Genomic DNA, 27,927 nt, shown 5'->3' with positions numbered 1-27,927 from the left:
TAGGAAGACGAGAGGTAATCGAGAGCTCTTCGAGCAGGAACTCTAGTAGAGGCAATGCAGTTTTAAACGCTCGTATAAACTTTCGAAATTACATTCGAATAATTATGCAGGTTTCATAGAAAATAGTGAGACGATGCAGTTACGAAATGTCCAATACTTGTACCGTCGAGCTTTTATTTCACAAGTTACTGCCGTCCAAAATAACTGTCGGTCGAAATATCAATTATTCGGTGCGACATATATCGAGCCCCGTAATGAGCGTAAAAAATTTCATATTAAAGCTATAAATTAGGATTACTGCATAAAGTAACTGAATATCGAATATAGCACGTTGAATAAAAGAGTTGTATAAAAAAAAGTCTCTATAGGTCATATTTGTACTTCACAATTAGCGTGCTAAATGGGGTCGCAATTTGACATTTAATGCTATACGTAACCGTTTGTTTGCGAGTTTTATCTAGCACTGAATATATAGCGGACAATATACGGCATGATCGTCTGTTATTCATAGTTTATTGTCTGTCGCATTTCCGTGTCGCGCACATAAAAAAAGAGATATCGAACGCGCAATTACTTATGGTTGCATCGAGTGGCTTGATCGCGCGAGAGCGCAAACGATTCCGATGCCAAACATTTATCCGATAGGTTGATACTTGTTTGATGCTCCTGCGAGATTCCGGGCGATATTAATATGCCCGCAGCGTGTTATCGATATTTCTCGGATGATCGTATGCACGATTCCAACGGTTTTATCTGAAAATAGCAGGCAGATGTCTGTCGGTCTGAGAGCCATCATTATCCCCGCATTGGTGTGAGAGGTACTATATCCACTCTCCAGCCGTTGAATGAAGAGGGCGGTTCCGTTCAGGAAGGGCCAAAAAAAAGAGCCCTCCTTTTTTTCGCGAAAGTTATCCCCACGGGAAAAACAGCTCTTTCCAGCTTGTGAGTCTCGACCTCCGAGCGTCTCTTCGAAATACAGCCCGACCCATCGATCGAATATCGAGCAGCAAGCGACAGCAGCGAGCGACTCCGGCGGCAACGGCCGACGAAGAGGCCGATTTGTTTGTCGGAAACGCTCCAGAGTTTTCCCGGCAAGTTTTCCCCCCCTCGTCCCGGGAACATCGGCGAAGGCGGAGTCGACTTACGTGTTGTCGAATAACCGGGTCGACCCTTCGCCGAGTGTCCGCTCGCGAGCTACTTAAGTTCCTCGCCCTATCTCGCCCTTCCCGGATCATTATTCAACCCCCAGACCGGCCGAACAGTGAAATCGCATGAGTCACGGAGGAACACGACGGTGAAATTGAAGCGGTCGAAAACACCTTGATTAAGTCGGTGACATTGCAACAAAATAGCTACCTGCTCTCTCTCTCTCCACCCAAGGATTAGGGTATTAACACTGAATACGATGAAATGTAATGGTCTCCGCGACTTTAGAAACTTCCATATAATGTTAAAGCGACATCATTAATCTTCTGTTTTTTTTTCTCCAACTATTAACGAGAGAGAAGATTTAGCATTCCATTTTATATAATAGAAACTTCATACAGCGTGTATTATGATATATTATGCAGAAGAAAGTATATTTTTAAAAAAATAATCTGAACTACATTTTTCCACATACATTTCCGCAATGAGTGCGTTAATTTGAAATGTGCGTCGACGCGATGTCGCGAGCCGTAATTTCACTGCAAATGAGCCGCGACCGTAGATTGTTTTACCGCATATACAGGTAATAGAATCCGACTTTGTAACTCTCGCGCGGGTCGCGGTGCGGCCTTTAATCAACTCGGGGAAAAAAAAAATAAAACTTCTCAATGGAGAGCGTTTCCGAAGCGCGGCGCGTTCGTTCTCGTTTATCTTCGAAAAAGGAACCCGGGACAAGCGAGGAACGGAGGAGCGAAACAAAATAAAAAGCATGCGCGCACACAATGCGAGCCGCACACGCAGGATGGGGGGTTGTGGAAACTCGATGCTTCGCGTTCGAAAATGAATTTAAGCACGCCGAAGCCCGTGCCGTTACCGAAGTATCCGGTTCTGTGAACTTTGGTGATAAGTTTCATGAAGTGCTCTTCGGATGGCGTACGCGTGTGTGCACGTATGCGCGCTCGTAGCGTGTATCGTATTGCAACGCGAATCGCGAAGCTGCGAAACAAGTTTGAATGGGAATCACCGTTTCGGTTCGTTGCGTTCGATTCGATGTCGCGATCGATTGAGATAACTTCCAGCTTTCAAGCGCAGATTCGCAGTTTAGTCGCATGTGGTATGCGAGTTCAGAATACACGGCTTGTGGAATTTAGTAACGTGATAAATTGACCAAAGTATGCTCATTGAAATGGATCGTTCACTTTTCCTGATTTGAAATTCCAGCTTCTTTATAAATTGCATTTGTCATTAATATATCTCTCACACATTTTCAAACGTCAAGATTTACGTATTGTCGGAGAGATTTTCAGACTAGAGATTATTAAATGCGTACAAACTTGTACATACTGAGAGTTTTAAAGCCACAATCTTTTAATGTACAATGATAATTGTGTATAATGGTAATTATTAGTAGAAATATGCAACGACTGTTTAACCCTTCGCAGAACATGTGTAATTCTACTGCTTTCGTCGAACAAGTGGGTCTTTTACGCCAGTTAAGATTTTCAAGCTGTATAATAGTGCCATAAAAAATCTGAAAAAATTCAAGTATACTTTTAAAGACTTTAAGAATCTATTTATACCGTTATATATGCCTGATTCTTGTTTAGGTTCTTTTTATGAGTCCGTAAAATCTCCGTAAAATTCGAAATGGAAATATCGAGTGGGTATTGAAAGCCCCATTTGTTCTGCGAAGGGTTAATTGGAAAAATAAAAAAGTTGGCATATCTTCTGACAAACATTTAATTAACTAACCTAAATTACATAGAATACTCGCTTAAACTGTAATCTGGCGAATGTTAGAGCCATCACTGTAAATTTCTCGCAACTACTTTTGTCTTAACTAGCTCTTTCTGATGGCTCTTTCCTCAATGCAAATATTTAACGGACATTTTTTGCCCGGTGTCCCCGGGGATTACCATAAAACGTAAAGGTAAACCAGAAAATGTTAGTAGCAAAGCGAAATCCAATGAACGCTGGACAAAATCAACAGATGAATTGCAAATATATAGAGACTGTAAAGTTTGCCGAGCGACGTTATTGATAACAGCAGCGAGTATTTCTTCCTTTTCTTCTTAAAGCTTTTTATATTTTGGAGAAAAATGAAAACTTGAAAATATTTTCCTGAGAGAATAAGAAACTATTTATGCGCAAAAATGATACGTCAATTTATCATCTCAATATTTCAACAATTTATTCTTTATATTCACGCAACGAAATTTTATTCATATGATGTTTATATATAATATATATCGCGCAAAAGAGTCAGCTGCATTTCCTTTTTGACACACAATGCTTATTAACAATAATCATTAGCGTGGAAAAATGAGCATTTTCAGTACGTTATTTTAGCTATCTTTATTATACATAATTGCGCGTCGGAAATTCGATCCAGGCGCATCCACGGCTGTTATTTTACAATGGAGCACCAATGAAGCGGATTATAGCAGGCAATAATAATTTATGCACGCGATAAATATATGCTTCTTCCGAATATATGCAATATTGAAGAATAAAATATTAATATTTTTAAAAATAAGTCTGAAGACCTCGTCAGCAAGTATCAGCCGCAGAGGAAGAAGCGACTCGCAAACGTGTTCTACTGGCCCCATTTTTGCCCTCTTTAAATTAATTGGTCAGAAATCAGAAAGAAACGGAAAGACTAAAGCGAGCGTCAGTATGAATCCGATGGAAAGATGACGAGGGAAATGACACGCCTTTATCTCGGAGAGAAAGAAAGGTCTCGCGATATAAAGGGCGAGGGCAGTAAGACAGCAATCTACAGCTCGGTCCACCGAGAGCTGTAACACCAGTGGAATCGAACTTGTAATAAGGTACGTCTCGCCCACTCACCAGAACTCGATTGCTCTCCGGGGACGACGACGCCGACTCTTGTCTTCCCTTCGCCTCCTTCTTCTCTTTCTGCTCTTCCCTCCTTCTCCTCTTCCTCCTCGATAACCTTTCTGTACTACGTATTTTCCGGGGTCGCGTAAAGGGAAGAAGTTTAGGAAGTTACAAGGCCACTTCGCGTTACATTTTCCCGTTATCGCCATTTCCTTAAGGTTACATCGGCGTGTCTTCGGAATTTCAATCTGCGTGCAAACCAAGATTCTCTACCCTTCTTCCATTCTCGGTGGAATTATTCTTTCTTTGGTAGAGAATACCGATTCCATTTGTCAAAAGTAGATTGGTACTCAGGAAAAGTACGTTCATTTTTTACGTCTTATCTACGCGAGTGCGCCATGTTTCGAAAAGTTATTGCAGCCAAATAAACCGACTGCCAAATAAACCGTTGAGATATATTTGTAACTGCACAACTTTTCAGGTGAATTATTTGTTATAATTTTCTCCTGTGGTTTTTTTTTATTATTTACAATAAAAAATATATGAAATAAATATAAAGTTACGTCGAGTTACATAGATGTATAAAATTACACAGATGAAAATTATAATTCTTTTTGAGGTATACTATTGATAAAATAACGCTTAAAACTGATTGCAACTGAAAATGTTCAAACAATACTTTTGATTGATGCCATTATATTTAATATATATTAAATTTTTGTCTCTGCTCTAGAGTAAATATTTACTGTATTTGTAGAAATATTGAGAAAAGTTTTGTTTATTAAGGAAAATGTAATATATAAAAATTATTAGAGAAAAAAATGAGAATTTATCATATATAAAATCAGCTCGCGCGTAAACGACAATAAAATAACAAGCGTTTTGTATAATATTCGCTTATCTCTCGTGCTCGACGTTACTGGTAATACACCGTACGATAATTATATTAATTTATATAGAATCAATATTAAACACATCCGGGCAATGTATTTTTAATGAAGTAAATACGTGGATGCATAATGTGCCGCGCGCTGAATATTACATATCGCAGGAAATAGATACTCGTAATGCAACGATACACGTGAAACCCACAAAACTGCATTGCGACCCGCGATAATTATTCGAGATAATGAGGGAAATTCATGATTGCCAGTTTGCGAGGGCCTGCGCGCTAAAAAAAAAAGAGAGAGAGAGTCATTAGTGAATACATTTCGACGAAAGAAGTAACTAACAATAAGTATCGTTTCTTTTGGAAGAAGACTGACTTCACCCATTGTAGCTCAAGGATTAAGATAAAAACACGTTGTTGAACAGGAGTAAAATACTCACAAATTAAAAAACCATTGAAAGAAGCAAGCAAATGTAAAGATTCAGAGGTGCCTCCGTTTGAGTGAAATGCTAACGAAATCGAGAGAGAGAGAAGGAAACCTCACGTATTTTTCTCACGTAGTGATCGGAATGGAGAAATCTCGTTCTTGATCGAAGCCATTGTCGCTGACGGCGATGCGAGAATTCGCAACATCGAACGAAAGATTCAAACTGATTCGACCGTCGAGAATACATCAATATAACGGCCACAACAAAGACTGCAGCATTAAGAAATAATGAAACGACATCCCCGCTTTGCGAGAGAGGAAAGGGTGGAGAGGTGTAGGTAACGACGGATGGCTCCTCCGGTAGCGGTCTTATCTTACGCCATGACGCCTCTTGCGTTTTCATTAAAAGCCCGCCCGTCCCCTCGTTCTTGTTCCCGCCACCGTCAGCCCCCTCGTAAAAGGCGTGGCATCCCTCGAAAAACAAAAGTCGCAACAAATGTCAGCTAAGACACTGGATTCTCTTGGCATTTTTCCGCGACTTTCTCGCCACAGTGGCGCGATCGTCGCGCGAATTTCATTAAAATTTTATTACACAGCAAGGACAAGAGGACGGAGCAGGAACGTGACAAGCGTTATTACTACGTTCTTAACATTTGGCATCTAACTAACTACTAACCGGTGCTAAATGTTAATCAAAATTATACTTGTATTTTTATTAATATTCATGGAGGTCAGTCAAAACGTCTAAACTAGTCGTCACTTTCGTTTGTGACTCAATTTTTTCGCTTAATTTATTTTATATCTTTCTATGTATTAAATATTTTTAAAAAATTATACAGTAATAAACTTCGATACAGATCTTTATACAGTGCCTCTTTTCGTTTTAGGAGGGAAAGGTTTTTTATTACCAAATTTAATTAATTCGGATTCTTAATGTAAATATTCTATACGTAAAACACGCACAAGATGTGTCTATAAAACGCAAAGGCATATCTGGAAAACGCGTCTATTGAGTACACACTAGAGTTCATACGGTTACTCAAATGTCGAGAGAAGAATATCGCTCGCCGTTCTAATGCTGCAGACTATCGATAGTTGTTGCTACGTGAGAGAGTGAGAAGGAATGAACTCGTAGAACAACGAAGGGGCTAAGGGTAATCCCTATTGTTTCTCCTGTCCCATAAATCCTACTAGCGCTTCCTATGCCTCTCCAGAGCTCTGCTCGCGCTTCAACCATGTACAGAACCGTCCGCCCCCCCCCCCTTCCGTTGCCATCCCTTCTTAGCAACATGCTTCGTAAATCTCTGACCAGCTGTGCTTTATGACACGGTTCTCGTAAAGATATACGAAAGATCTTATTCGTCATTTGACCGACGTCGTTGGAACCGTTTAAAAATCAATCTCACCGACACTATCCTTTGATGAGCAAATTTCATCTCTTCGATTATCTTTTATAACACTAGACACTACAGACGCGCGCTTCGCGCGCGCTATTTAGCTTTAACATTATGCTATTACTATTACATTATTAACTCTTTGATACACACAACTGTCAAAATATACAATGACAGCTGCAAATGAAGTAAGCGCAGCAAGAGAACCAATCGGCATCGCGAAAAAGCGATAACAATAAACTTTACATCTCTTTTTTAGAAGAGGACTGTTATTATTTAATATAAGTAGTTCCAAGGGAGATTAGGGAGGCCAACCTTATTTAATTCATATTGTATCTCTAAATCTTTGTTAATTTCTACTTTTAATAAAGATTTAAATTTAGTTAAGAAATCAACAATTTTTTGCACTAGGTTATTAGCTGGTATTGGTAATAATTTATGACAATATTGTGCGATTAACTCATATAATAATTATACTATAGTCACATAATATGAATTTTACATATAGTTAATAATTTATTTGCACATAGTGTAACCACATCGCGTAAATTAATTATATCATTATAAGTTTATCAGATGATTAGAATTATTTTTAAGAAATTTTATTTTAAAACTTCTATTAAATTTACAGTGAAAGATAAACAATAATTGCTAAATGATTATACTAGAAAAAAATATTAGTGCTAAGTATTTACTATTATTCACTAATTAACTACTACTACTACTATTACTACTACTACTGCTAAGTATTTAGATTTACTTCCTCTATCTGCGGATATATTAGATATTTGTCGTTAACACGAAATGATTTGTCAAAAGTATTTGATATTCCGTATACATACAATATTCTCTTCAATTCGTCACAGGAGATAAAGTTTCCGCGAAATATCTTTTATATATGTATCACACGACATTTCCATAACGGCGTTTACGATTCCTGAGGCTTTGACAGGGGTGCTTTGCACCCCTAACACGCCAAGGGTTCACTATGAGGTCTTATATCGAATATAGGTTACTTCGATCGTCAGTAAGCTGCTTAATTTATGACAGCGGCTTTAGTAAATAAGATGCTTTACTATATAAAGCTGAACATTTACTATACTCCTTATCTACCAATATAATTCTGATTTAATCTTATCGTGAAACTATTAAACAAAGTTTGAATTTTAATTATACGCTTTTTACAATAAACTGATTAATATAAAAAATTTTAATAAAAATATATAGATTTATGAATGCTAATAAACATCATATATAAATTAAATAAAATTAATAGAATAATTTAAAACATAACACCGCTCAAATCAAACTATCCAATCTAATTCAGCAAATTTAATAAGATTAAATTGTAAATTTTATTTAAATCTTTCAATCTTTCTCTGACCAAGTCTTTTTTTGTTTCAGATCGAAGATGCTATGCTGATGTTCGACAAGCAAACTAACAGGCATAGAGGTAAGTACATTTTTACTCTCGCTTCTTTTTTTAACATCGTACATGATTCTGAAAAAAATCGTTGCAATTTCGCTGTGTGCAAATGTGTCAAAAATATGTCCGAAACTATCCTATTTAATGAGTCAATAATGTCGCCATTCCGCCGGCGAGGTAATTAATGAGCCGAGTTGAAGCTATAATTAGTAATCACGGTAAATCGCGAGCTGCGGTAAATACGGGGGAAGATAAATAACATAAATTTCGGGATATGTGCTGCCTGCACGAATCGTGACGGCATTTTACGAATTCATGGTATGCGGATCGATAGTCGCATAGAAGAACTTACGCAATGTATAAAGAAACACATTATTGGGAACAGAATAAAAAAAGTATATTGAAAAAACGATTCTTATTGCGTTTAAAGCCTCAAAAGATTAATTTCGTTATTTCACACACACGCACACACACACACACACACACACACACATTCAGTATTTTTAACGATTCTATAAAAGTTTCTTACATTTATGAAATGATTAATGACGGTAAATCTTGTTTTCAAATCCATAGTGATCTTACAAGTAATGTTTGAAACTGCATGTACAATTATATTTCTGTATGGAGAACAAAAAGTCTGTTTAATTTGGTACATAGCTAATAATTTATAATAAAATACTTTTGCAGTTGTCACATGTGTGCGCATGCGTGTGTGTGCGTTTGTAGGGCAAATAATTGATAGAAAATAAACATCGTTCTCAGAAAGATTAATTTTTAATCAATTATTGGATAAGTTTCACAATTTATTAATCTGCTAATGCCGATTCAATTAAATGGTATCATTTTTATCATACTGACATATATATGCTTATATAAATATCACAGAACTCTAATGGCAATAATAATTTATTCAACAATCAATTCATTCTTCATTGGTTAGTTCATTCTTCATTCTTCTATCTTCGCAGTCTTTAAATTTTCTATTCATTTCCATCCTTATTTATGTCCCTCACATTCTTATCAAAGTTTAATGTAAAATTCCGAATATCATTGAGATTAAGAGCCTTCGATTTCGAATAAAATGTATGTGCGCGTCTAAGAAATTTTTACGCGGCACTTTGCTAACGCAGTAGGGGCGGAAAAGAGAAACGGGATGGAAACGTTATTGAGATCGCGCGAGGAGCGCATGCCCAATTGAAAATCGACTAGGCAAGGGAGAAGGGTGAAGATCGAGAGGTCGCGATGAATGAAATATCGCGGTAACCGCGATAATATATAGGGTAGCTCGACTCTCAGCCGTTCGCCGCTGTTGAGAGCATAGCAGGGTTTGCGATCGGCACAAGTCTGGATCCATTCACGTCGCCGCTTCAATAGGATCGATAATCGTCAGCGATCGCGGTACCCCACCTCGCCGATAATCGAGGAATCTCTCTCTCCCCCGCCCCCCTCACCACCCTTTCTCTCCTTTCTCTCTCTCTCTCTTTCTCGATCTATCTATCTATCTTTTTTATCGATACCTACCACCTTTATAGCTGTCGATTCTAGAGCGGAGGCAAGCGTCTGCTCGGGCCCCGATGATAGATTCTAATATCGCTTATGAAAAATAGGGGCAAATGGGATATGAGAGCTGGCTCCCTTCAGTACCACGGGGGGGTTCTTCCTATCCCGACTAAGTTGCTGAGAGGATCGGAAGGGGCGAACGCTGAAGGTGCGTCGCGCATCGCGCGAATAGCGAGGTAGGAGCTGAAATAGCGACGCGCGGGTCTCGATGCTGGTGGATGAAGGGCGGAGGAAGAAGGGTGAATGGAAGTGGAAGTGAGATAGGGGGCTCTTTCAAAGCCGCACGTAATCTCTCTCGTGATGACATCCAATACCGTCCCCGTACGACGAGAGTCTGCGAACCTCAAACCTCGAGCTCGGCTGCTTCTGCTTCTACTGCTGCTGCTGCTGCTTGCTGCTACAGCTACTGCTTGCTGGCAGATTTCGCGATATGGCACTTCCGCACCCGGTTCCTGACCCCTAAGGGGATCATTCTCGGATTCTCCGGTAGACATACCGTGAGAAATTTCAAACGAAATACGACAAACGCAAAAGCGACGAGGATATTTATTACGCCGCATTTGATATTTCTTGATCGGCCAGCCACACTCGAGAGAGAGCGAGAACTTACATACATAAATATACACACGTACATATATCCTCATCATGTTTATCAGAACATTTTGAAGACACTTTACTTGTACTTCGGATATCTTTCGATTTCGAACCATAAATTTTATCAGCAATATATTTATGTAACCTCGTGATTTGAACGATTACACGAAACTTAAAGCGTAAATAGATTATATTCTATTGAACCTTTTTGAAAAGCCTAATTATACGTCTAATTATTTATCCTAATTATATGTGCGTTTTGAATAATATCGATGATTATTTTTCCGCGATAGTTATCCAATTTTAAATTCGTTCCTCAGTGATTGTAATACTTTCTTCAAATACATTCGATTTCGATCTGCGTCCGATCGACGCGGCGCGTCTTCTCGAACGTCGCCATCGAATTACAAGGAGATCCTCAGACAATCTTCCGGGAGGTCTCTTTACGCTCAAATCCCCGAAGAGGCAGTCGGCTAGCGGCCGTCTTACCCCTCTACCACTTGCCCCCCTTGCCACGTTGTGGAGGGAGAAAAGAGAACTCCGCCGAGAACAGCCCGGCAAGCGTTTCCGGACAATTTCGAGTCCCGATGGCTCCCGCAGCGAGCTATGATTTCCACGTGGATGGGCGCGCTGCGATTGCAGCAAAGCGAGCTTTCTCTCTCCCTCTCTCTCTCTCTCTCTCTCTCTCTTTCTCTTTCTCTCTTTTCTTTCTCTTCTCTCTCTCTTACCGCGACGGGGAGAGGCACGTCTATAGCTCAGAGCGCGATTATCCAAGCTTCGCTGGCCAAAGGATTTTCCCTCCGCGGGACTCTTCCCTCCCTCCTTCTCCTACGCGAAGTCTACGTTTGCGAGAGGCGGTAAGGAGGAACAGGCGCGTGTGTTCGTGCACGTGGCCTACACGTGTGAACTTGTACGTACATCTTCCATGATGGTGAACACACGCCGATTCACACGGGATGCTCATAAGTTACGATCATATTGCCCGACGAGAGTGTGTGTCCATAGTGACAGATATTCTGTGTGTGCGTGTGTACACTGTGTGTACACTGACCTGTATGTTCTTACTTGTTCGACGATAAGTCGGTCCTTCCGTCAGCCAGCGACGGTCCCCCAAAAGGAGGACTCGCTTAGCCATGTATGAACACACGTCAAAGGGACGCTCTACTGTCGATCGTTTATTGGATCGTGTGCTTGCGTGCGCTTTGACGGTGGATTACCCGCGTTTGGCCTGTCATCGTTTAAACGTCTCCGCCGGACGTCGTTTATGGAAATCGGAATGTCTTCCACGAACTAGACGCAAAGAGAAGACTCCCCCGGAATATATGGAGAAAGACTGTCGTTTCGTGAATCGAAGAACGGTTGAACGATCGCGCGATTCCCATCGTTTATCTATCGGTTAACTCTTAACTATAACAGACTGACTTTAACTCGCGATAGAAAATTTTAACTATTTCGAGACTGTCCGAAAAACCTAACTCATTTTACTGAAAAGTGATTTTAATCCTCCAAATACGCTTTCAAAATTATAAACTATATATAATGTAGATATATTTATCAATTCTTTATAGGAAAATAAATTAAGTTTTTGTAAATTAAATTTTTCTAATTTACTTTTGCTAAGTCAATTTTTCTGATGTTAATGAATATTAAGGAAACATTTCTCAATGATCCCTTGATAAGTTCTCTCATAATCACTGACTCCTCGTATGTTCAACGAGGCATTCTTGATTTCGTATCGAATTAGCATAAGAATCGCAGCTAACCCTGATTACACGCCAGCGTGGTCTTCGGCGAAGGTGGAAGAGAGAGACAGAGAGGATGAGAGAGATAAACAGCAAACGAGTCTCGCGTCATCGTGGTCCGAAGTTGGCCAAGTCCGCAATCTGCCGTTTCTGACGGCGTGCTCGAATAGATGCAATTACCCTAGCCGCGTTTCCTCTCCAGCGAGCGAGGAGAATTTCCGGGTGAAGTCTCAAGAGCGGCAAGTTCGCCAGTCAGCTAGCTGGGGCGGATGTGTGTTATGCCAGTTTGATGTAATCCGGCATCGGTCCGGAACTCAACCAGTGAGCTCTCTCTCTCCCGCCCCTTCTCTCTCTCTCTCTCTCTCTCTCTCTCTCTCTCTCTCTCTCTCTCTATTTCGTTCTCTTTCTCTCATATCCTTCTCGCGCGCGTTTCTCGAGAGGATGGAGCAACTTGCGTGGCACGCGCGACGAACCTGACCAACTTCGATGCGTATGAATCCGTCTCGACTACGTTTCGAATAGTTGTTGTACCTCTGGAAAGTTCCAGAGCGGTCCGAGATAGTTTCCTCCGCCGTTTCTAGCACTCCGTTATGGAGGGGAAAGTAAGACTATGTACAAGAACATGCAAGATCGTGCCGCGTCATTCACAAACCGAGCCTTCAGGAGCAACCGCTCGTGCGGAAAGGCTGGATTGATCTCAACGGAAGTTCTGTCGCTTCCTGATTAGAGAACGGAATGCGCGTAATAACGCGCGTGCTTAACCTTTCATGTACCGAATTAGAGCTTTTAGAGCTACCGCGATGGACATTTGTTGCAAAGCGAGTTAAGTTTTGTACTATATTTAATGTTGAATTGTATTATATATTTTATATTGTATTATATTATATATAATAATTTTTAATTTTTGGATTTGATATAAACAACTTTGTTCACTAACTGTTCACTAACACCTCATTAAATTACAAAGTAATAGATATAATATACGCAATTCTTTACGGTTACGAATTTAAATGCGTTACGCGGTTGAAATATCACATGTTCTAAGTGTAGATCAATTTTAATATTGACAGTTGTCATAATTTCTTAAAAGTTGACTGGTTTATTCACATGTGTACACATACCAATGTGTAAATTAATTATATAAATGAGTTTTGTCTTGATAATTTCTATTTAATTGTTGCACATATATGTTTAAAGTTTAATATTCAGTTTTGAAAAGCGATATGCGTGCCTTTTTCAAAAAATACCGGAGCGAAAATTTTCTTCCTCTCGAGCGGATTTCAGTCGAGCGAACAAACTCCGACGATGGCGTCTTTTGGGAACGGCCAGCAATGGCGTCGGGCATCTTCGCTTGCCGACGGAATATCGGAGTAAGGTTTCGCGCATCGCTATACGAGTTTCGAAAAGTTCTTGGTGGAGAACTCGTCCGGCCGCGGCCTGGAAACTTCTGAACGATGGATGGTTCCAGGTCGAGGAAGTTACGTAAAGGATCACAAACGCGCAGCAGAACGTCGAGTATGTCTGAATGTGCCATCGGTCTTGGCCGAGCTGGTCTTATCAGGGCTCTCTCATCCTGGGATTACCGGAAACGGTCGATTTGTCACGAATTCAGCGATCTTTCTCGCCATCGACTACCAGATCTGATCAGCGAGTATAAGGTGTATCACGTGTCTGACCTGTTTCGCTCTATTTCTACTGTTATAACCGTTTTTATCATTTTATCATTACAATTGCGCAGCCTACAACAATTTAATTTTTTTCATAAAATTATTTCATTGTTTATTTGAGAATTTACACTATTATCAGTATGTTTTACTTTTAGAGAATATTTATTTATTTAAATTTAAATTATTATTCACATTTTTTCTCATTATATTGCTATCGTTATCTTAACATCCATTATTTATATCCATATTATAATAAAAAGGGAACAGAGTACTTAAATTATTAAATTTTCTTATTTGATTTTTTGTTTGCAAGTGTGTATAATGTTATTTTCATGATAATCAATCACTTCACCATCGACTGTTCAATCGCTCGCGGACTACAGCGACAACACGCTCGGTGACTCTGGTGACTGCAACAGCGTCACACGTAGCGGAAGGGTTAAAGAACACGGTTGCTGATCTTTATCGAGGAGACGGCGAGCGATTTTCCGGTACGGTTCCGCCGCGGCGCGTAAAGTTCCTCGGGCAAATCTCGATATAAAAGGAAACCGGAACCTGGAGGATAGGGAAAGACATTCTATCCATTCCATTATAGGAATCTCGGGGCGCGGCAAGCATCGACACGCTCCAATTGTCACCTGCATTACGACGCTACACTCCAAGTGGAGAATCCTCAGCGGCGCGGCGGCAGCGGCGGTAGTGGAGACTAAAATATTGAAACGCGCACGTCGTTCTCGGTACTTTGCTTCCGCCCTCAACCGTGTTTCATCTTCGACCCTGCTCTTCCGCCACGTGCTCGTCTTCCTTTCGCCCTTCATTCAGACCTCGTCGACTTAAACAACTACACCTTGGCCGGAGCTGGCAGACGCGTAGAAATTTCCGTCGATTTCGATATCTTCTCCGTTTTTATTCTTGAATGCATTCTCGAACTTTCCTTCACATTTGCGAAGAGAATTTTACGCGGATCTCGTGTAAAGCGATACTTGAAATATATTTCAAATAATGTTATAAATAAAAAAATATTTTTTAATATTGGTATTAAAAGAAAGAAAAAATATTTCAATTTCAAATTTGTTTACTTTGCTTTCATCGGAATAAGTATTTTTAAAGATATGTTTTCTAATCATTTTTTGAGGCACGCGATTAGATTGCTTGGAATACTGATTTATGACAATACATAAATTTGCTTATATAATATTAGAATAAAAATAAAAGGTAAAATAGAGGAGAATAATTTCGTATTACAAAACGATCTATTATAGAAAGATTATAATATTTAATGTTGCTAATTCAAACAATTGATATTTCTTTTTTCGATATATTGAAATTTTCAAATAAATCTATTGATTGTTTCCATCAGTTTTCACGATATTTGCGAGCACATATCTGTACCCAGTATAATAACATTTTCAAATTTTATTTGAATTATATTATTATTTATATTATTATTTTTAAAAATTATCTAAAATGTCCTACTGTAAATTTCTTTTATACTTTTAATCCTTACTCTTGCATTAAAATTTCACATTATTAAGCAGAATTAACGACGCACTCGATTAGAGATATCGATTCGGCGCTCAGCGGTTTTTATTTCTTTACTTCCTCCCCTATATTTTCTTCCTATACAATGTATAGGTCGATTTCCAACGCGACGCACAATGGTCACATATACACAAGCGTACATACTTATTATCGAATCTGCTTCGTTTCATGGATAATCCCGGATTCCATGGATGAGGAAGAGCTTTTCGTTCCGCGCTCGTTTGTCGCCATTCTGCTGGTATTTTTCTTCTACTTTCTTTGGTACGATACGTGCAGTTCCTACGCGCGATTGAATTGGGCTTCGCGATTTTGCGAATCCGTCTTGAATCGAGAACCGACCATCGTTGACACGATTTCACTGAGAAACTGAGAAGAGGAATTCAGAGTAGAGTTGCGAGAGCGAAGAAAGAGAAATAAAGCATCTTTAGAAATATCATGAAAAAAATTATTACCCTTTTTCTTTTCTTTTTCAGGGTTTTTCAATTTTTAATGTGTTAAACTCTTTTTAATAACTAAACCTTTAATTAAGACTCTGTTGAAATAAAGTTTATTTGAAAATAAATAAGATTCTGTTGTCTGTCTATCTGTGTGTGTGTGGGTGTGTGTGTGCGTGTGTATGTCTGTATCTCTAAAGTTGAATTCAAGGGTTTCAAATTCTCCGCCAGGACATTTGTCAAAGAACAACACTACGAAGTTTGAGATAATTTCTATATATATATATATATATATATATATATATATATATATCCTGTATATATATATATATATATATATATATATATATATATAGACCGTTTGTCAAGATAAGACTGCATATCGCGCAAGACTTCGCAAAGATAAGAATGCGAAATGATAATCGCATGTTAAGAGAAAGTAGGCAAGTTCGTCGCTTGCGAGACAGAGGATTGCGATACCTACAGGAAAAGGACGAGTGGACCGGTTCGTCCAAGCGTGAGGCACGCGAAGTGTCTCTCTCGCCTCTTTCCACCCATCTACTCTTCACCGCCCTTTTCCTCGCTCTTCGCTTCTTCGCATTTTTCCATCCTGTCTGTGTATGCTGGTCTTCAAAATGCTGATCTCATCAGAGACAACTTGACCCCTTCGACTCGTTCGTGCTTCGACGAGCTTAATCTCTGTCGCTTAGGTGTTCCAACCCTGCATACTCCCCCATTCCCTCTTCTCTAAACTCCGTCATCGGAGAATCTTTCGTCCGTAGGGGAGAATTTAAAATTCAAACGTAAGTGGCTCTCTCGAGTCGTCGTCGTCGTTGCCGTCGTCACCGTCGTCGTTGATGTCGACGTCGACGCCATCGTTCCGCATCACGCGCATCTCTCTTTTCTCTCTCTCTCTCTCTCTCTCTCTCTCTCTTTCTGTGCAACCTTGCGCACCCTCGAGGCAACGGTCGTTCCAGATGCATGCATTTCGAGTTGCAACTCCCTGGCGTGGCTTGCACGAAGCGAGCGCTCGAACGGAAGGAGGATGATCGACGGGTAAAACGCGGTTGTACATTATCAAAGTGGATAGAAACGCGCTTGCAATGGGAGGAAACCGCCAGGTTACGCTCCGTGACTTCAAAGTAACACGCTCTTATACATGCTCTTTTATATATTAATCTCAAACGTTGTGCTGCTACACAGATTGTTTTTTGCGATTCACTTTTTAGAATAATAAAACAAAATAATGATTTCATATTTGTTACTCACCCCTGTAATATAAATATAACATATAAATATACAAAATATGATGTTTTAATTTTATATTTTAACGAATATAAAGTAATATTACATTTACATTTTTCATATTAACTTCTCGAAGTTATATTGTAATAGATGAAAATATTATTTTGTAAAACAAAAATGGTTTCTTTAGATAGATTTTTATTGAAGAACTTTTATCTGAATAATAATCTTCCTTTTTAGCCTGGATGTGAAATAAATACATAATAAATATTTATTTTTATGTATAAATAAATATTTTAAAATAAATATTGGATTGTATCGTAGTATTGCATGAAAAATCTTTCGACTTGAATAATCTGTAATTATTCGTGAAAACGAGGAAAGAGATAACGGGAGAGAGAGTGGGCGAAATGTCGTACAACGTTGCATTCTAGATCCACGTCGTCGCTGGATGCGTCTCTCGTCAAGTTTGAGTTACGAAACAATGAATATTCATTAATCTCCGGGACACCGCGGTTGCGAGAGCGCGAGTGCGCTTCCGGCGCACCTACGTCGGGATTTCCGCGCGTCGACGGAGGCATCGTTATCAGGAATGTCGTTCGCGTTCGCATCCTCCTTCCTCCTCTCTTCCCTAAAGTTTCTCCAATAGCTAATTTAAGAGCAGTAACTAATACTCAGCGCCCGGAATAAATCCCACAATGATTCTTAATGCCTGGGCAATCGATAAAAGGAGAAAATACATATTTTCGTGCAGTTAATGGAAAATTATATTGAATTAATTAACTGAATATATTGAATTCTGATATTTAGAATAAATGAAAGTTTATGCTTTAATGAAGTTTAGAACTACCTAAGACCTATTTTATTAATTCTTTACTTATTATTTAAATTAAAATGAAAACATGTAAATATTTGTTTATAGAAAGCTTTTGTACAAATGGTAAATAGTCAAACGAGAAGTGCATAAAGTTTTCCTTATTATATCTGATTAAAAAAGGTGTATATATTGTGCGGAGTTAATGAAAGAGCTTTTTAATCTTTTGATCTACGTTATTTTTACTCGGATTTAACTTTTCGAAACTATGATTTGAATATAATAATCTAGCTCAAGAAAGAATTTTTGTAATAGTAAAAAGATATTTGTAGATAAAATCACTAAGCTTTATGTGCAATTAGAAAATTATGAATTGCAAAAAAGAAATGCAGCGTTTGATGTATTTCTTTGTCTTAAAAAAGCTGAAAAATATCATGATATTATTCTACAATATTCCATTTTATGCAGTGACGCAAATGGTTTATCTGTCGTATACTAAAACGCGTTCCATATATTTAAATAACATCGTCTCGTGTACTCGACACAAAGTGCGATTTATTCTTGTTTGAAAGAGGAAACGCCGAAGATAACGATCAGTTATCGTTGAAGACAATTGAATCGCTAAAACTAGAAACTTGGATGCGAAGACCGAGCAAGCATTTTATCCGATAAATAAGCTTCAATAAATATTGTTGTTCAATAATTTAACTATTTATGCAAGAATTACATATGTATAGATAACACGCAAAATTGACTAAAATAAACTTTACACATTGATACATATTTGGATATGCAAACGCAATTCCCACAATAATTTTCATAACTTTTCCTGAAATTAATTCGACAAGCTTTTAGTCTTTCGCAATTAGCACATACACGAAATGAAATTATTTATTTAGATAGAAAAAGACTAGGAAAGAATAAATAAATGAAAAAAGAATAAAAAATCTAAAATATATTGAGTAACAGAGGGGAGGATAGAGAAAGAAATTTTAAATTGAGCGAAAAATTGTTTTAATGTTTTACTCTCTCCCTCCCTCTATATCTCTATCTATCTATCTACCTCTATCTCTATCTATATCTATCTATCTTTATCTTTCCCATTATTATTTGCTGATAATGCTTCGACGAGATGGCAAGCGAATTGTGAACTCTCTCGCACATTCTAGTGTTCCGATGATTGGCATACTTGACCGATCGCATTTCACATTTAAACGCTTCGCACTGTCAAACGTGTGAATCACCCTACAGCCTCATCCCTGCTGGCTGTTTCGAGGGTAGATTGCACGCGACCATGCCAAATGCAACCCATTTAATACCGCTGAGTAGTCAGAATGCACGTTGATGGTGATTACGCAGAATGGCCCTAGAAACCGCACGTTTTCCACTACGCAAGATTCCTTGGAGGATCGATTTATTTCAAAAAAATATATGCCCCATAATTCTTTACAGCATTGATTCTCTAGCTATCGCAGCTGTTTGTTTATAAAGAAGATGCTAACAAAAACTTAACACTAGATGCTAGTAAAAATTAGGATGTGGAAAAATTTCAAATATTATGAAACTTTTTAACTAAATTTTTATTATTGTTATATTCTGTAAATTTTCAAGTTTCAACGACTCTTCAAAACAAAACTCCAAACTGTAATTCACAGATACTCTTTCACAAACTATAACAATAATGTTGGGAAAGTATTTTAATGCTGACAGAGTGCAATCCCATTATTACTATATAATTCTTCTTTGTAATGCTCCTTCTGTCTCATAAATCTCGCGCACAAAAGAATTAAAATCAAGCTCAGCCTGAAATTAATTGAGGCCTCTTGTCTCTATTTGCTTCTCTGAAGCTTTATTCAATTTTTTAATTTCCAATAGCCGATAACTAAAATGCCGTTGAAAAGCCTCCTATACGATAATAATCATCATTATTCTTAGCTTAGCTTCCAGCTCCCGTAATTCAGTACATATTTGGGTCGAAAGCTCGAATGCCGTCGCGTAATATGTAACACGTGCCAAGACAATACTCGGTAGGGTGTATTGCGAATAAGAGAGCAAAGGCGAGAGCACCTGTAGCGACCGCCGCGACAACCGATGACTTTATTATGCGCGGGTGCTCGGTAGCACCGGCCATTATTCATCTCTCTCTCTCTCTCTCGGAGTCATACGCGAGTCGAGTATTCGAAATACAGGGAAGATGAATGGTGGGTACCGCCGCGACGCCAGGGGCGGGAGCAGCAATAACCAGAGGATTAAAAGAGAATTAAAAGTGTCGGCCGCGCATCTGTGTCAAGCGCAGAAAGAGCAGAATCATCCGTCGCCGGGATATCGAGGCGACCGCGGTAGCGAATGAAAAGGGGTGGTAAGGGAACGAGTAAACAAGCGGAACTTCCTGTCCACCCCACCGCGCCGTCTCCACGTTTGTTCCCTTTTTGCCGTTACGCATTGAGTCCTTTAGCTTGCGACGCCACATGATTTATCTCGTTTTTCGTTCGGTTGGTTCTTCCGCTGAAATAATTACCGGCTCTTTTCGACATGTAGCTATTCCGACGTAATTCGTTTAACTCCGCGAATCTGACGAAACGAATCCCGATATGCTGTGTACCAGTTACAACTGATCGGATTTATTTATTGTTCCAAGCAGATCTATTACCAGTTTACTGGATACTTGTCAATTGGGAGCCGAAATCATAAAACTTCTTTGTAACTTTCACAGAAAATAATAATCACGATTTTGTAGAAAGTAGATATTAAAGATTTTATTCATGCAATACCGAGAATTTAAATACTTCGATCAGTTAATATTCAACAGTATGAATAAATAAAACAGTACTTTAAGTTATTTTTTAATTAATTTTATATAAACAGAGATATTGTTTATGTGTCTTATCATAATATTTAAATTAAGTGTTGTTCAAAATAATTAAATTAAATTTGTCCTAAGGAAATATCGATTGCAAGCTTGAAAGATTTATGTTATTGAGAAAAAATGTCCCGCCTAATCTAATCTTTGTTCCTTCAAGCTGCAAATATCGCATCCTTCCCTCATCATTCTACCACACATCATCGTTTCATTACGATGAGTTTCGCGAGTAGCTCCGAGCGATGCCTAACTGTCTGCGACGCGTTCTCGCTCCGAATGAAAGCAATATACGACGGCAGTTCAATCATTTCCAGCTTATAGAACTCCATCCCCGCGGGATTGGATTTTCCCGATACTTGATATTTTGCAATAGGACGTCGCCGCGTTGTGGCCCCGCACTACGCATGCTATTTCCATTTATTATCGAATTGCCATACGCCGCGTACAGTTAAGCCGGATTCGCGAGTGATTTATTATTCGCGTTTGTTCCGCTGTCCTATCGATTCTTGCGCATAATTAACGTGGAGGCTTTTAGAAATCGTCGCGTGATCATGTCGGACGAGTCTCGTCGAGTAGAGTGTAAATTATTATGGACGGAATAACTGCACGATCAGATGCTCGGCGAGATCCTGTGCGCGAGGCAAATCATATTCCCGCATGTGTAATGCGCCGAGTCAGCATTTTTTTCTGATATAGCTCTTCTCTTACTCATGTCCTTTCTCTCACCTTCTTTTTCTCTTCTTTTCTCTCTCTCTTTTTTTCTCTCTCTCTCTCTCTCTCTCTCTCTCTCTCTCGCTCGCTCTCCATCAGAAAACAGCCAGGCCAGAAGTTGCGCAAACTCGTAGAGGGTCGTATTTGCTGGAAGGCCGGGTATTGCGAGTGACAGCTGGCTGTTCATTATTCCTGGATTACCAGACTGGCGCACGTGGGTGAAAGTGAGACGGAGAGAAAAGCGAGGGTTGGAGAATGCAAGAGAAATGGAGAAAGGGAAAAGAGGGAGAAAGAGAGAAGACGAGCGTTGAATGGGACGAGTGAGAAGAAGAAAGATGAGAAGCCTCCAGCTCAAAATATTGAAACTCTCTACGCTAGTCTACTCGATAGGAGAGGGAGAGAGAGAGAGAGAGAGAGAGAGAGAGAGAACGTATACTGTGTTGTATCGTTAGGTGCTCGCAGTTTTAAAGATTTCCATCCCACGTTTCGCCTTCCCCTCACCGGCCCATTCCGACCCAGGCATAAATAGAAGTTGTTGAAAATGATCGAAGTCTCAGAAGTTTATTTAACAAAGAGCGTATTGTTATTGCAGGCGAGGTTTACACTTCGTTTCTGAAGTTTCGCCATTTTCGCAAAACGCGGGGATTCGTTAAAAAGATTTAATAAGTTTGTTTCTGCGCATAACTAACATACTCCGTAACAATACTCGTCGATCGCCCATTATATCAGTCTCTGAAGCCGCTGTTTTTTTTTTTATGGACGTATCGCGTTTCTATCCAGACACCGTTCATTATTTCCGTTTGTTGAATAACTCACCGAAGTTCAACGTTTCATTTAGCATTTCGTAAGGTATACGAGATTTTTTTTTATTATAAATTTTTCACGTTTGCAAATATCACAAGCATGAAAAATTATTGTTATTTGTTTATTATTTTATTAACCAATATAATTCAGAATATATTAATACGGAGTATAATATCAAACAAAAGTTAAAATATGTAAATATGCAAACTGGAATTATTTAAACAGATGGACAGTAATGAAACAAAATTAAAATAGCATTTATTGCTGAAAGAAAGAAAAAGTACCTGATGAATGATATTGAGCTCTTAGGATCTTAAAGAAAAGAAATTTGAAATAAGAGGACTATTGAATAGAGAATTTTTGAGAAAAAAAAACATAGATTTAATAAGATTTAATGATAAGGTTAATGTTAGTATCACTAATAAAGAAATTAGTAGTGTCAATGTGATAAAATAACAATGAGTTAATGAAATGTCTTATAAGATTAAGTACAAACAAGCTGAAGTATATTATATATATATCATAACGTTTGTTTCACAAGCTATAACTCAGATATTTCGCTTTAACGGACATATAAAAGGCAAACGCATTTTAATTCGTGTTCTCGATCTCTCCTATCTATCTTTCTACTCGTACTGGTCTTCCGTTTGCAGTTGAACGGATCGAAAAATGTTTACTGATAGAACAAGTTTTACGAGAGTCCATAAAGCATCACACTGCTTCGGCTAAACACTTAATACTCGTCGCGGGACTGACTATTTGACGTAGTCGCAAGTCCAAAGCGAGGGGAACGTTGCGTTTTAATTACGCCGGATACCACTTTATGATCTTACAACGGCGATGAGCGAACCGACGCTAGGATTACGAGTCTCCGTGGATGATCGTAACATTCACGAAAATACATCTCTCCGCCGGTTGTATTTGTTTCTTATATACAGAAACGTAAAAAGGCTACACGGCGAACTCGGGAAATTACTTTAGGAAGGCTAAATATATTAAAGTAGTAAGCGTGTGTGTGCCATCAGTCCTCGCATGAAATTGATCAATACTATACTAGCAACAACGCGAACATGTCGTCATCATGTTTAATCGCGATTAATGAAAATAATTATTTATACTATGCTGTACTGATACGAATACCGAATATATTGTTTTTTGCCTGATTAGATGAGAATAGCGAGGAGAGTATTAAAATGCACGTGCAAATATTTTCCTGAAAAATTTCGCTGCTTCGTTGAAATTATTTTTTATATTATCGCATATTCACTTTTTTTCTTTAATAATGTACCTACATCAGATTTAATGTAATGGCACAATTTAGAAAATATATATGAAGTAAATGAGATTTATGGCTCTCTATCTGTATAAAAGTGACAAAATAAATAATGTTCCTCTCTGCTTTTAGATATAGTATCTTTATCATTAACAAAATGTTCCTTATTTTCTTATACATTTTCTTATGAATTTTAAAATATGTTTTCTTTCGAAATTTTAGTTTTTAGATGACACCTGACTATACCCATTCAAGCAGGAAAGCATTACTTTTTGCATTAAACATTCTTTGAAGCATAATGTTCCTAGAGTCTTAAAAGGGTTAAATCTAGTTGCAGCCCCCCAGCCCCTTTTCGCCTCCCTCCACTCTTCACGCCCCTACGGTTTTAATAAGGCTTGATTACGAGTTTTACGAGCAGTCGGCTCGCGTTGCGCATCCCGGTTGATGGCCTCCCTCAAGTGCTGCTTGGCTCTCGCGAGTAATTAAGTTTACAAGTGCAGCCTGTCTTCGTCGTGGCGGCGCAAGTGCGGACCTTCTTCTTCATGTTCGAGTTAAGTGAACGGCGCTTTCCGCGATGCAACGACCAATAACGAGTAATTGCAGGCGGAGAGCGTTTCCTGACGTAGTTGCGACGAGGGGATGTGATTATAATGACGGCAATAATAGCGGCCACGACGAGGTACAATCACGTTTCCACAATGGTCGCGATTAGGATTAACATAGTTACCGTCCCGTTTCTTTTCCGCATTGCTGACACGTCTGACACGTTCGCAATTCGTCGCGTTATATTCTGCTAACAACAATAATGATACCTACCACATGGTAGAAATTTGCGCGTTGTTGTCTCATTAACAATAATAATAGTGGTAACCTCAATGAGAAATATGATTTTATTATCATAGTAATTGCGACTCATAATTTCTCGGCAACATTTGCGCGGCGGAAATTTATGGTGTCGTCCTATTAACAGTAATGATAATAATAACAGCGGAGAAATATAATTTTGTTTTCATAGCATCTGTCATGAAGATGAGAATAATTGTTTCCTAGCGAATTAATAGTTTATGTAAACGGTCGCGCGCTGCGTAAGTTCGCGCTATCGTCTCATTAATTGCCTCGTTGTGGTTTTCCATCGTGTAGTCGGCGCGAAATCGTGTCCGGGACAAGTGACGACAAGCGTCAACTTTTAACTATGCACGCAGCCAGTATTTATCAAGATCATTTAACGGGCAGAAGAGGGTCTTTGTCACGCACGTGTCTAATTATTCTCCAGTGTGCGGTTCGCTGTACGAACGTCCCTTCCGTATGAACTTAATTAACCGTATAACAGAAATTGCGATAGCAATTAGAGCATTCAAAGACAGAAGATTTATGAGATATTCTGCTTACCATATAATATATAATATAAAAGCCGTTCAAAAATCTTCTGAATTTCTTTTCAACATTTTAATATATTAAATTTTATTTAATATGTTTATTGTATGTCATGAGTTAATCCTTTTGCAAACGTTCAGGATATCATATTTTTATGTTTGCACGTAATATCATATTAGCGTATAATGATTTGTCGTATAATGATTTCTATCTTTTCGGGCGATTTTGGGTAATTTGGAGAATTTGGGAGTAAAACGGTATATAAGATGTTTTATCTTTCCCCCATATTTACATGTTATTTAAGTTTAACGTTCTGCTCTACAAATGGGAAGTGGAATTATTGCTGCATAAATGACTAACGTTCTAACAAAGCGTAGATAAGGGTAGGTTGCCGTAATTTCCAGGGACATGGAATAATCCCATTTACTTGATGCTTGAATTACGCATCGTCTCAAATTGTCGAATATAAATGACGTCGTGCGTAATTTCGGTAAAAGTCAGCGCGGCGCTTATTGCGTGCGTGATTCGGCTCGTCGCCTGCGTGCCTCCGAAATAAACCACTTTGTGACAAAGACAGATCCTCATGGATCAGGTTTCTCTGACTGCCTTCTTACGAATGAAAGGAAATCAACTGAGTTGATCATTTTTATCATATTTAGGAAAGAGAAATTTAGGCTACAAAAAGAAACGCGTAGAATGTTTATCAAAATAATAATCCACATAATGAGTCAACAATCAAAGAGCTGATTAAATTTTAACTTGATTTTACTGATGTTTGATGTAATAATTTTTTTAACTATCTATATTTATTAAGGGAAAAATTATTCTTTTTACGCAAAATACACACTCTGAAAATAATTTCTACACGATTGTTTTCTCATTGCTATATGTCATATATTTCAAATATGTATGTCAAATATCTTGTGTGATCTACGGTAAAAAATAGTGCTTTACACTTCAACTAAAATAAATCTCCATAAATTGTTATTATGTACGTTTTATACGTTTGAACGTCAAAATCAATTTTTCCCCGAAACGTTTCTAAATGGTTCTTGATCGTTATTGCCGTGTACCTACCATTTGTCATGGCCAATGGAAATCACGCGCATAAATCATGCGATCCTGTCACGCGCCAATCGCGCTCGATCCAAGTTCGATAGAAGGAAAATATATTGGAAAGGATTCATTGAATAAAGTTCCTAAATTTCCATCGTCGAGCCGGCGAATAGATTTTCGCGATGTTCGCATGAGAGAACGTATATCGCAAATAAGTGTTTCGAGTAGAAAGAATTTATCGCCCGGCTTCCACGCTCTCGACACGTGTATATCTCCCGCGAAATCGATATGCGATTTCGATGCTCGCTGTACATTTCCACCACTGCCGGATGTTCGCGGAATACCGTCGCGCTCGACGAGCGATGATATGTTTTATTCATTTTTCGCACTCTAAATTCATAACATTTCGCAAAACAGACAGCTTTATTCCTCGTGTGTTGAAACTTTTTTCGGCCACCGTGCTCGACATAAACGATTACGGAAAAATCGCGATTGATTCCAGAACGAATTTCGCGAGTATCGGCTCGCTCGCTTGCTCGCTCGGTTCTCGATCATCCTCCCGGTGAACGAACGAAAGATAAAATGTTGCGTTTGCGGCGACTCAGAGTTAAACTTTACTACTGTTGGAAGAACGTCGGGTTACTTAGGGGTCGTAAACCCGAAGTGCATAATTCAACGCGGCTCAACGAGCGTCACGCATTTCGGGTTTACGATCCCTAACGAACGTTATGCGATTTCGCGTGCTATTAAATAAAATCCATTTACTGCGAACAAAATTGCCAACTTTCAAGCCACGCGACGTGAGTTCACTGGCCGCCATTCTCTAAATTTTATCGCTTATCATCGATACCGAGCTGAGAAGCCATAATAAACTTTGTCGCAGGAACAATATATTCCTCGCTAGAAACGAATACAGGATATACATGTATAAATTGATTGATTTTAGTAGGTATAAAACTGACTAGAGTATTTTATATTGCAGATTTTTGTGAATTTGTAGTATATTGAGCGAAATTTTAATATCATTTATCGATAGATCCCTCGAAAGATTCACGGTCAAATTTATCGGACGTGCAACTAAAAGAATATTAAATGCATTCGAAGCTGCGTACGTGGGCATAGATTTACATAATATCGATACAGGTGGGCTACAAGAATATATAATCCTCAGGTCGGCCAGCTTTGAAATATCACATTTCGCGTGGCATAATCCGTTCCTTTAATTTGCATATTAAATACATACTCGAGTCCCTATATACTCTTTCCCTTTCTCTTCTCTCTTTCTTTCTCTTTGCTATCCCTCTAAACCCCTCGACACATATTTATATACCTATCCGCGGATTCATCTCGGATTCTACGAGGTCGCTTTTGCGCATAGTATTTGGGTGGACATACAGAAGAATAAGAGAATGAAAAAATACAACTCTCCGGGGAATTCGTTAAACAAGAAATTGTTCATTACACGGGATCATCCCCGGCTTTACGCTCGGGCGATGCTTTGTGCGAGTTCGTTGCAATTATACGCTTTTTATTATTTGCTTTTCTTAGTAATCTCAGTGACGCTATTCTTTTAATTTAGTGACAAATGTGACACATACTTGAAATTATTAGTATTTGGATGCGCACTACCACCTATGATGAAACCAAACTGTTATGAGAATGAAATATTTTAAAGAAATATATATTAATTTGTTCTTTTTCTCTACTAAAGTAAGATGTAATGGTTTTCGTATGGCACATAAGTATATATCAAAGTTTTTGTTGATTTATTTTCCTCATGGGACACGTCATAATATGATAATATGGTTGAAAAGTTTACATTAACAAAAGTATATCATCATTCATCTAAATTTATTTTCTCAACCCAATCAAGAATGACTACCGAGTTTTTAACGCATGAGATATTAAAAAATAGCTACATATGTATGTTTTTATTTCACCCCGAACAAAATATATTTTAGCAATTTTGTTATAGTTATTATGTTTCCTAATAAATGATATAAATAAACAATTTTCTTCTGCAATTCTGTACAATTATGTATAATTGCAATTAAATAAATGTAAAATATAGTTAATAATTAATATACCATTATATAGTTTTCTTAATTAATATTGGATATTGTCT

The 27,927-nt window shown here is 38.4% G+C and overlaps 1 protein-coding gene across 8 annotated transcripts in view; it reads left to right on the top strand.

Annotated features, from left to right (window-relative positions):
* Positions 1-27,927, top strand: part of LOC112457462 (RNA-binding protein Musashi homolog Rbp6) — a 585,496-nt gene that overhangs the window by 460,784 nt on the left and 96,785 nt on the right. For all 8 annotated transcript variants that reach the window (XM_025020537.1, XM_025020534.1, XM_025020536.1 and 5 more), the window contains one exon: positions 8,102-8,150. In XM_025020537.1, the coding sequence (XP_024876305.1) occupies positions 8,102-8,150 (49 nt within the window). The remainder of the gene's footprint in view (positions 1-8,101; positions 8,151-27,927) is intronic.

Source organism: Temnothorax curvispinosus, unplaced genomic scaffold, assembly GCF_003070985.1.
Source record: "Temnothorax curvispinosus isolate PA1 unplaced genomic scaffold, ASM307098v1 QBEX01007781.1, whole genome shotgun sequence".
NCBI lineage: Eukaryota > Metazoa > Arthropoda > Insecta > Hymenoptera > Formicidae > Temnothorax > Temnothorax curvispinosus.
Note: the sequence above shows the minus strand (reverse complement) of the source record. Positions and strands in the feature narration are given on the sequence as shown.